Below are 11,671 nucleotides of genomic sequence, written 5' to 3' on the forward strand. Positions count from 1 at the left end.
CTGCCCTGATTGTTGGCCTCTCATATTCTTTCAGCTATTTTGGATCATGACTATCAAACCCCGCCAACACCCAAAGTCATTGTGCGCATGTCCCAGGACCTGTATGTTAAATGTCAGATCATCTTGAATTCTAATTACTGGCAACACCTCAAGTTTGGGTGAATATCCATCCAACCATTTTCAAGTGTTATGGTGTATTATTCAGGCTGTAGCTCTGCTGTAACAAAGTGACCCCAATTACAGCGGCAGAAATGACAGTTTTCTTTTTCTCCCATGTAACAGTCCCAAGGGAACAGCCCAGGATGGCGGGTTGCTCTGCTCCACAGTCTTTCAGAGATCTAAGCTCTTACATCTTTTAGCTCTGACTTTCCTGCAGGAATTGTCTTCATCTGTAAAGTCAAGGCTGGGTTGCAGATAAATCATGGAAAAGGCAATCGAGGGAGTTTGGTTTGTCTCTTAAATTGAAATTGGAGATGACCAGCAAGAGCGATTTCACATCCCATCGGCCTAAATTCAATTTCAGAGCTACATTTAACTGCACTGGAACCTAGTCAATGCTGGTTCTGCCTGGGGAGCTATGGACTCAGCTTCAACTCTATAGCCAAGGAGAAGGAGGAGGGTGTGTTCTGATGGCCAGTCAGGAGTTTCTGTCACATGTAACAGCAGAGAGAGAGATTACCTCTTACAAACAAGATCAATGCCACATGGTCATAAATTCGCCAAATATTTTTAAAATGTTGATTTTATTTATTTGGTTGTGCTGGGTCTTAGTTGCAGCATACAGGATCTAGTTCTCTGCTCAGAGATTGAACTTGGGCCCCCTGCTTTGGGAGCTCAGAGTCTTAGCCCCTGGACCACTTTTATTATACATCTAAGAAAAGTATTGTTACACATATTGGGGGTGAAACTATGCAATAGTATAAACAGATTTTTCTACTTTTGAAAGACTTGCTTTTTCAGACAGTAGAGGGCAACTGGGAAAAAAGCAAGGTTTTTTACCTTCAAGTTGCAGTAAAAATATTCGCACCTGTCAAATTCCAGCAGTTGGTGGAATCCTTGTTCCGTGGCTAAGCCCACACGAACACTGCTCAGAGAGTCACTTGGGTGTTGGTCTCATAAATCATAACTTGCTCACAGCATGTTTCTGAGGCTTCAGGAAGGACTCTTCAGAGGGTGCTATCAAATCTTCGAGATTAAAGTCAACCTCAAAGGAGGGTTTTTTCCCCAAAATCACTAAGGCGGTAAACACGGCACATCTTGCGGTCAGTCCCCGGATGTGGTACGTTGCGCCATCCTCAGGGTCCGTGTACTCAAAGCAGTGATCAATCACGTGACGACCCCAGCGTGTCAGGTGACTCTGACGGTAAACACGGGGACGCAGGAAGTACTCCAGAGGCACCAGGAACACGTTCTTAACTTCATCCGGGTTAGGTCTGGCCTCAAAGTTGGGGTCTATAAATCCTACAACCGGCGTTATCCACATATCCTTCTGAAAGCAGAACAGGGAAGACACAAACTGAGATGTGAGAGATACTGTTTCAAAACAACAACAACAAAGTATGTCTAAACGCATGCTACTTCTGCATAAACTAAGCTCACAGGCCAAAGCAGTCCATTACGTAAAACTTCCTCTATAAGTAAACTTTATGTCCCTTAAATGGAGGTGTGGGCTCCCCTGGCTCAGTGGCAAAGAGGCCGCCTGCCAATGCAGATTGGAGACAGGAGACGTGGGTTCGATCCCTGGGTTGAGAAGATCCCCTGGAGAAGGAAATGGCAACCTACTCCAGTATTCCTGCCTGGAGAATCTCATGGACAGAGGAGGCTAGGAGGCTCGTTGGCGGGGAGATTTCTATTTATAATCACCACTGTTCTGAAATGAATGCAGGGTGCTGTTACATGAAAGATTCTACCTGGAGTCTTGCGGGGGAGGCCTGGGGTTTAGTGTAGGAGCTGATGAGGGCGGCATGACCTTGAATGAGAAAGTGAGAGGGATCGGGGAATTGCTGAGAGAAAGTGAGTGGGGACATCCAGGGAGACATTGTGGGGCTGGGCTCCTCCAGGAGGACCAGCAGGCCTGTGGGAGGGCTTGAGGGAGGGCAGCTAAACTGTGCGGAAGAGCAGTGATGACTCAGCCTGTTAACCGAATTAGCGACCAAGTCAACATCACGACCAGGAGCGGAGGAGGGGAGCAGGGCTCCAGACGTCCCTAAGATGTCGAGAGCTGCCCCGAGGCCCTGACCCAGCAGCAGTCCTCACTGTGCTCGGCCGCCTGGAGGCTCAGCCTCTTCTGTCACAAGGTCCCCCCAGGGCAGCCACGGAGATGAAGGCTCAGATGCCAAGATTGCTTAAGGAAGAGCTCGGGGACAAAGGGGTGAGGGCAGGAGCAGGGAAGACAGACAGGTCGGGGGAAAGCCAGGCAGGGATGCTGCGGGGAGCTCCGGGGTATAAAGTACCTCGGGCTGTCCCAGGAGATGATGAGGGGGCTGGGCTTTCATGCCTGGCCGGGAGTAAATCAAGACAGTGCTGACTCAACAGGGGGGCGGCTCCAGGAGCCAGAGGGCATGAGTACTGGCAGAGAACTGCAGAGTGTGTGTGTGTGTGTGTGTGAGAGAGAGAGAAACACAGCCTAAGAGGACTGTTACCGCATATATACAGAATCGAGAAAAATGGCACTGATGAACCTGTGTGCAGGAAGGGGATGGAGACGCAGACAGAGAGAACAGACTTGTGGACACAGAGGGGCCAGGAGAGGGTGGGACGACTGCAGAAAGCAGCATCGCCGTATGTACGCGCCCGTGTGTCAGACAGACAGCTGGCGAGGAGCTGCTGTGTAACACACGGAGGCCAGCCTGGCGCTCTGCGGGGCCCTAGAGGGGTGGCACGGGGGAAGGGAGGGAGGCTCCAGAGGGAGGTGATATATGTATAATTACGGCTGATTTGCATTGTTGTATGGCAGAAACCCACACAACACTGTAAAGCAAATTTCCTCCAATTAAGAAATAAATTAAAAAAAAAAAAAAGAAAGCATCTGGACAGAGCCTGCCGTGTCGCTCAGCACGCATCCGTGGCTGCTCTCTCCATTCAAAGCCCATGTGGGCCCCTCGTCTAGAATCCATCAGCCTCCCCCAGGTTCTTCATGACAACCTGCTCCTGAAGAAGCTTTACCAATAGAAAATGGATCAGAAAAAAACTTGCCCATGGCCACACCCAGCTCCCACTTGGCAGAAGTCAGGATTCTACCCCAGGCTTGCTGCCCACACTCTGGAGTCCCGCGCTGAAGTTCTATCAAAATGCTGGTCACCGAATCTCTGAGCTGGCACACCAGCAAGTGGCTTGGAGACCACGAGGCGGCGTCCCCAGCTGTGGCTCAGACCCTCCGGAGGTCTCAAGGCCACGCCTGTTGGGAAGGTGCCTGGGCAGGAACTTTGCACGGCCAGTGCCAGCCCTTGAACTGGCATGTCACAGTCTAAGGAAATTAGTGGGGGAAAACAAAAAAAGCCTCAAAGGGAGATCATGGTTTAAGACTGAATGTTCTAGGTGGGGAGTCAGGTACACGCAACAGGGTTCAAGCTTAGCAAAGTAAGAGAGACTGTGGAAACTTGTGGATGAAGCAGCAACTCTGCACATCCCATGTCTAAAATCACAGGTGTCTGAACTGGCAGGAAAAAAAGATGGTATGTGGCAGACATCCTGCTGCTAGTGCTAAGTCACTTCAGTCGTGTCCAACTCTGTGTGACCCCATCCCTGGGATTCTCCAGGCTAGAACACTGGAGTGGGTTGCCATTTCCTTCTCCAATGCATAAAAGTGAAAAGTGAAAGTGAAGTCGCTCAGTCATGTCTGACTCTTTGAGACCCCATGGACTGCAGCCTACCAGGCTCCTCCGTCTATGGGATTTTCCAGGCAAGGGTACTGGAGTGGGGTGCCATTGCCTTCTCCAGCAGACACCCTGGGGCCCATAAAAGGCTGGATTTTGCCAATTTGCTGAGTTGAAATCCCACAGAGACTGGCTTCTGCTCTGGACATAGGATGAGCCAGGTTTTAGGGCTCCTGGAAGAAGCTTCAGACTATTAGGAAGAGCCTCGGAAGTCAGGACACACCACTGAAATGTTATAGGACTCGGGCCTTTGCAAAGAGAAGAAAAGGATGGAGACGCAGCTACGGGCCACGCGCAGAGAAAAAGGAGAACTGTCCCTCGGGACCTCTGCAGAGAGAAGCCCACACATGTGTGATACAGTGACACGTATGAAGGTTGGCTGGGGGCTGGAAGGCCTGGGAGGGTTAACACTGGGCATAGGGAAAAGCCAGTGACACCCCAAAACATCTCCAGGCATTGCCCTGTGTTCCCCGATAGAGAAAAATTACCCCCAGTCAAGAATTAGAATTCTGACTCAATTAGATTAGGCTTCTAGGCATTAAACAAATGGCATTTTTGAACCATATTTAAAAGATTTGCAAAGTCCAAAAAACAAAACGATCCGCACTGGCACTTCTAAATACAGTACATCCTTCTTGAAAGCCTTTGTTCATTCTAATTTCTCAGTGGTGTGACTGGCATTATATCTGGAGCAGGTCATTTGAACACATAAACACCTGTAAGGACTGTTGTATGCGATCCCCTTACAGGCGAACTCGGTAGCTCTGGGGACCTTGGAAATGGACTTACTCTCATTTTGGGAACTTATAACCATTATGTGTTTTGTCAAGAAAGTCCTAAAATAAATCTCTAAGATGTCCTGGGAGATTTGCAGCTATCCCCTGGAAAGGGCTCCCATTAGAAAACACAGAAGAGGAAGTAACTGACATATGTCTTGTCCTAATCCCATGTTACTCTTCTCTCTGTCTCATTTCTTTTTCACTGAGGGCACATTTATGGAATGGCCTTTACCTTCTTCCAAGCTAAATCTCCTGGGAGTGGTGACCTCTCTATTCTTAAAATGGACTCAATTAAGACAGATGTTAGCATCATTGATCTTCACAAAGGGCAATCTGGCTTTCTAATTTTTAGGCATCAGTGAAATTCTTCCTTTGACATAAAAATTCACATGAAAGCACAATACTATTTTTAAAAAAATTATAGCTATTCAGATAGGTGATGAGTGAAATTCACCTCTGGGGTATTATTCTTCCCCCAAGCCCATAACCTTAGCTTAACCAGGTGAATAATATCAGATAAACCCCAATTAAAGAGCATGCAAGAACACACCTGACCTCTGCACCTCACAGGTGTCAAGGCTAGGAGAACAAGGGCAGTCTAAGAGACTGGCACAGACCAGAGAGTGAGCAGATGCGGCACCACGCTCAACACGGCGGCCTGCGTGAGATCCCGGACAGAAGGGAGGAGGTCAGCAGAAAAACTAGTAAAAGACAAGTAAAGCGTGGGGTTCAGTGATGGTAAAGTACTGACACTCATTTCTTAGTTGTCACCAACGTACCACAGTGATGTCCGACGTCAGTAACAGGGGGACCCGAGCGTGGCTATGTGAGAACTCTCTGTGAAATCAGTAACCGTTCTAAAATTACAAGTATATATGAAAAATTTTATACCAGTAAAATAGTTGTTATGGAACTTTAAATTTACCTTATTTACTCCTTCTGCCCTCCTCCAGGGGATCTTCCCGATGTGGGTTCGACCCCCCGGGTGGGGAAGATCCCCTGGAGGAAGGCATGGCAACCCACTCCAGTATTCTTGCCTGGAGAATCCCACAGACAGAGGAGCCTGGCGGGGCCACAGTCCACGGGGTCACCAAGAATCGGACACGACTGAAGTGCCTCGGCACGGCACGCCACTCCTTCTACAGTCAGTCGGGATAACAGTGAGAGTGTTGCGATCAGCTCATATGAAATAACGTCCACTTCTATCAGTCCCAGGACCCCTTTTGTTGCTATGTTTCTTTGTATATACTGTCAAATCCTGCTTCAAACAGAAACGCAGTTACAAATAGCGACGTTTCTAAACAGCTTCCCTAGATCTCAGGATATTGCTTAATTTACGTGATATGGAGAAGCCTGGTTCCATGGTATGTGCAAAAATGAGTACCTTCACTGGCCTCCAAGGGGCTAAAATCTGGTATGTGGCATGCTCAAGTCTGTGTTATTTTTTTCAAGAGACTTCTCAAAAATAAACCCATCTGGAGAAAAATGAATGTGAACTGAATGTCAGCGAAAGAACACTGAGGCATCGACAGGGTTCCACAGCATCCAGTCTGAAAACCGCTGATGGTGTTCAGCCCTTGCATTTCTGGATGGGGAAGGAGGGGCCCAGACAGGAAGTGGGGCGTACCCAAGGCCTCTTAGCCCAGCAGGGGCAAAGTCTGCACGTGAGCCAGTCTCTTGACTCTGCACCGCATGCTTGAGAGGACCGTGTTTAGCCAAACGTGGGATCCTGAAGATAGTGGATCTACTGCGGGCTCACGCAAGTCTAAGCAAGCCAGTCCCCTCCCGAGCCTTACATCAAACGGCAGTGGCATCAGGCAGCAGACCACCTCCACTTGATGAGGATGTAGCCCTACTTCCTCCTGAGCTTCCCGGAGAGCCGTGGCCACGTCGTCCTGGTCCGCAGGTTCACACTTACCTCCGGGAAAGCAGACCTCTCCGGGTGACCTTCTCAGCTGGATATGGAAGGAACAGAGCCACCGTGTGGGATTCCAAGTTTGGTACCACTCACCCATTCAACAAGTATGTGCTGAATTTCTGTCTTGTGCCAGAGACCATTCCCATACTTGTGGCAACAAGTAGGGAATAAGACCAAAAAGAAAAGTTTCTCTTTTTTTTTTAACTTGAGTCCTTTAAAAAAATTGAACTAGGAGAACTACCCTCACTTCTGATTTTTCTCACTTTGCCCTCCAAAGATACCACACACACACACAGATTTACACTGATGGAGATAAAAGGCAGAACAAAAGGATAGTGAAAAGGGCAGTGTTTTGAATGGATAACCTTTATCGAGTGCTTACCATGGTCTGGGCACAATGCTTCAGATGAATTTCTTGTCAATGAGTCTGAACAGTTCTATTAGTAACTATTTTTTAAAACTGAGATGAAATGTTATTCCTTAAAAAACTTAAAAAGTATATATTTTTAAATTGAAGTATAGTTGATTTACAATGTTGTGTTAGTTTCTGGTATACAGCAAAGTGATTCAGATACACATATACACACACTATACCTGGGGTGGGATTAATCTAAAACAGTGGCTCTTGGTGGGGGCAGTCTTACCCCCAGCCTCCCTGCCAAGAGAGTAGGCGATATCTGGAGACATATGTGGTTGTCACAAAGTGCGTGTGTTGTCTGTGTGTGTGTTACTGGCTTCTAGTGGATAGAGGCCAGGGATGTTGTTAAACATCCATAATGCGTGGGGTAACTTCCACAACAAAGAATTATCCAGCCCGAATGGCAATGGCTGGATAAGAAACCCTGGCATAAAAGTATTTTAAATTATTTGCTAGCTCAATTGCTTATTTTACTTTCCAAAATTTCTCTGTAAAAAGCCACATGATTCTGTGGCTTCACGTACCCCTTGAACATCACAACTCTGAAAGTCCAATTGAGATTTTGGAACCCCAAACTGTGTGCCAGTGACCACATTTCATGGGGTTTTCAGACATCCTGAGACCTTAAGGTCAGGAACCTTTTTGTCACTTACCTTCTCTGACCGGAGGGTGAACAACAGGTAAAGTTTCCCATCTTTAGCCAACAATGGTAGAAGGATCGAACATCTGTTAGATGAATAGTGAGAATATTCGGTCCCAAAGTCATGCTTCTTTAAGCGGGCCTTAGCGTCATCTATCAAACTGTTTCTAAAATGGAAACAAACCACAGTTTAGTAACAAGAGTTATGATAAAAAGCTCCTAAACTGGATGATGTTTCTGCTTTGATATATGTCCTGGTATTTAGCATTTCTAGTCTCAGTGTACTTTTTAATAATATGACAGCAATAATAATACCCAAATCATGTGACTTTTGGTAAGATAAAATGAGGCAAAAATTACTAAGAACCCAGTTTAGTACCTGAGTTCACTTTAAAATCTAAATTAGTTTTGAATGATGATAAAATATTCTTTCAATGGTGCAATAGTTCAGTGTTGAAACCCACAGTAAGATTCAGGAAGACAGATTTGCAGAGCAAGTTCATTGTTAACAGAGGTTATACCATCGTAAGGTTAAGGGCTTTCTCTTAACCTGGCCCTTATGTCACGTTATCAAACCCTTGTCTTCAAATACCTTATAACAGTGGTTCCCAAACTTATGCAGCAACAGAATCACCCAGAGGGCATGTTACAACATAGACTGCTGGGTCCACCTGTGACTTAGTAAAATTCAAGAATTTATAGACTTTAACCACACATTGTTCTCTGAATCCATAACTATGGGTTAAGGCAGTTTTGCGTAAGGGGCAAAAGCAGGTGTTTAAGTAAGCCAGACTGGTTTCAAAGTGTTAGGACTGACTTCTCTAAGCTCCCCTTTCCTGATGTGTGACATGTTGAGGATGTTTGTAAGGATTAAATGATACAGTTCTGTGGCTGCCACTTAAATGTCTCAGTCCTTAGATGCATAGTTGCTTGCCAGAGATGTCTGCTATTTCTTGCCTCTTTCTAGGAGGTAGGATGCTCAATAATGTAGTTAGGAAACTGCTGTGGGTGTTGAAAATGCCCAAATGGCCTGAAAGAGTCACAGGAATGCTGGCACTGGAGGGGACTCCAGAGCACATCCTAGTGCACATAGGCCGGTGTTAAGAAAAGGAAACTGAAATTTCCGACCAGGAATGTGAGGGACTGCTTCAAAGTGTGGCGCCCAGAACTGACCAGCGGGACCAGCAGAAGCAATAGTCTGCAAAACCGTCCACATAAGGAGCTGGTGCTTGGAGTAATCGCCAGGTAAACACCGACAGTAGCAGCCACACCCATTCTGAGTATGGGCTCCTCTCACCTTCTTTCCATGCTTTTCTCATTAAGGTGAAAACACGATCACGTTCCAGGCTCAGAGAGTTTGCGTTAACAGGCTGGAAGTAGTCCGGGGACCTTGAACCGGGCGCTGCCCGGTGCGCGCTCGCTATCCGACGGCTGAGGCTCGGCGAGCGAAAGAGGGAAGCCCTCGGGGGCTGAGAGCCCCCCAAGTGTGCAAACCTGGCTCTGTCTTTGGCGGGGAAGGCGCGAAGGCCCCGGGGACCTTGCGAGCTGCCAAAGGAGGTGAACGTTGGGAGCGTGGGCCTCCGGAAGGCGGGCAGGCGGGACCCGCAACAAGTAGCCAGAAGGCCCCGGCCACCCATAGCCCGCAACCTGTCCGGCCGCGCAGTGATCAAGGCCGCGTCAGGCCCGGTTCGGGGTGCCAGGGGTCGGGGAGGCCTTACCCGACTGGTTCCTGGGGAGGGCCGGGTCGCGACATCGTCCCGGGGAAAGTTTGCTTCCTGACAGCAACGCCTTCCAGGGAACTCTGCCGGACGGGCATGCGCAAAGCAGCTCCGGGCCTGGGGCGGGGAGAGAGGCGGGGCCCAGAGCTGGGGGCGGGGCCTGTCTTAGGACGCAGGCGGGACCGAGAGCCGCAGACTGAAGATAGGGGCGGGGCGGGGCGAGGTGTGGGGCGGGGCTAGTGGGCTTAAGCCCCGCCTTCCTGGTCTCGCAGAGCTTCTGCTTTCCCTCAAAGGCAAGAGCTGAAGGAAGAATTCTGAAATTGACAATTGTTGAAAAGGGGGAAAGGGGGAGAATGCAGTGCTGGTGACTTGAGAGAATTCTAACATTTCGTACTCACCGTTGCTAGGAGGTCAAGTTGGCTCAATTTTTTGAACAGCAGTCCACACATGTTTAGCCAGCACCTACTTTGTGCTGGATGCAGCCCCCGACGGTGAGTGAACAGGCGACACGGGGCTTACAGTCAAATAGGAGAGAGGGAGACAGAAAGACCATTACCTAGATGAAACCCTTAGTCCCTGGGAAACATGTGAGGGAGAAGCAAATCAGAGGAGGCTTCCCAGACAGACTGGTATCCGAGCTGACCTGGAAAGCTGCTGTTCCTGAAGTGTGGTCCTGGGAGAAGCCGCAACCGTCCACATCAGCAGCATCTGTGTGCTGTTAAAAACAGGTAGACTCTTGGGTCCCATCCAGGAGATGCTGGATCAGAAACGGGGTAGAACACAGTGAGCTGTTACAAGGGAGTTCTGTTGTTCTGAGAGGAAGAAGGGCAGGGGGAGAGTTTCAGGAAAAAGGACGAATTTGTGCAAAGGTCCCAGAAGTAACTGAAGAAGGCCAGTGAGAGGGAGTCTGGTTTGAGCTGACATTCAAGAGGTTACTTCAGAGACTGAAGGCTAAGGCTGACTTCTCCATCCTGCATGGGAGGTGCAATGCCCAGGGCCCCTCATAATTTCAGGATTCCATGAAAAATGTTTTAATTTTCATTTCTTTCTTTTCTTTTTTTGCCACCTTGAATGGCCTATGCAGTGAAAGCACCAAGTCCTAACTACTGGATTGCCTGGGAATTCCTCAACTTTAATTTCTTTCAAAAGAAGAAAATGAATATAATAAGAAGCAGTATATAATAATGAATTCTGCTTGGATTATATTCATCTTTAACCAATGCAGCCCTAAAATAATATTCATTTTATTATTTAATATAGAAAGGTCCATAAAACCAAAATTACCTAGGGCCCATGAAAATTACAATGTGGCCCTGGGTTGTGGGAGAGTTTGGCAACAGTTTCCAAGACCTCCAAGACCACTGAGCTCACCTGTTCACCTTGCCAGTTTGCCAAGGCTGGGAAAGCCCAAACCAAAAGCTTGATGGCATCCTAAGAATAGTGGTGATAGTTGTTCTCTTAAATGTTAGTGTACTTAGTCCTCTGAGCAACCCAACCCCATGAAGTAAGTTTATTTCCATAGAGGTATTGCCATCCTCACTCTCCAGATCAGGAAATTTAAGTGTCTTGCTTTGGGAACTTCCCTAGTGGTCCAGTGGTTAAGACTGCATGCTTCCCATGCAGGGGGCATGGGTTCCATTCCTGGTCAGGGAACTAAACCCATATGCTGTGGGCATGCAAAAACAGAAGCAGTATGTTGCTTAAGTTCACACAGCTAGGGTTTAAGGTTAGATCATTCTGACCTCTGAGTTCATTTATTTTGATGCAACTTCTCGCAAGCAACTGGCCTATGAATTATGTGGATCTGATTGGCAGTGAGATGGAGATGAATCGACATATGCATTGCAGAGATACTTTGTGCCAGGCACGTCTAAAAGGCAGCTCTTTGAACCCCCAAGTCCTCGTAGTCTGCTGGGGATGATAATGAATGCACAGTGTGCTCTAGCTCTGTGTAAAAAGAGAGTGAAAATGGAGTTGGGGGCTGGAGATTAATGTTGGAGCATTCTATTTTCTCTCCTTTCCCTAGTCCTTCAGTTGAATCCTCCTTTTGAAGATGAACAAACCGAGGCTCAGAGTGGGTCAGGGCCTTGCCCACAGTCACACAGCAGGGAGCTGGCACTCGAGGAGGTTTTGAGGGCCAGGTGGGATTTCAAGAGGCCAGAGTGGGGGCAGTGGCATTCCACACAGCTGAAACAGCAGAAACCAAAGCTTGAGTTAGAGTTTCAGAGAGTCAAGGAGTGCAGCGTGGCTGGAACAAAAAGGGCATCTTGCAGAGTGGAGCCCTATGAACAGAGGATAAGACTTTGGAAAGCACAAGATGGAG

General features: G+C 47.9%; 1 protein-coding gene across 3 annotated transcripts; it reads right to left on the reverse strand.

Annotated features, from left to right (window-relative positions):
* Positions 1 to 724: 724 nt before the first annotated feature.
* Positions 725 to 9,457, reverse strand: NUDT7 (nudix hydrolase 7). Of its 3 annotated transcripts, none has more exons than XM_020915716.2 (4): positions 9,349 to 9,457; positions 7,644 to 7,797; positions 6,451 to 6,609; positions 725 to 1,489 (listed from the first exon to the last, which is right to left on the reverse strand). In XM_020915716.2, the coding sequence occupies exons 1-4, from the start codon at positions 9,444 to 9,446 to the stop codon at positions 1,121 to 1,123; spliced, it is 780 nt and encodes a 259-aa protein (XP_020771375.2). In that variant the 5' UTR covers positions 9,447 to 9,457; the 3' UTR covers positions 725 to 1,120. The 3 variants fall into 3 exon arrangements, with proteins under 3 accessions (XP_020771375.2, XP_020771376.2, XP_020771377.2); XM_020915717.2 differs by lacking the exon at positions 9,349 to 9,457 and adding an exon at positions 8,928 to 9,316; XM_020915718.2 differs by lacking the exon at positions 6,451 to 6,609.
* Between the last annotated feature and the right edge of the window lie 2,214 nt (positions 9,458 to 11,671).

This window comes from Odocoileus virginianus, chromosome 20, assembly GCF_023699985.2.
Source record: "Odocoileus virginianus isolate 20LAN1187 ecotype Illinois chromosome 20, Ovbor_1.2, whole genome shotgun sequence".
In the NCBI taxonomy this organism is placed as follows: Eukaryota; Metazoa; Chordata; class Mammalia; order Artiodactyla; family Cervidae; genus Odocoileus; species Odocoileus virginianus.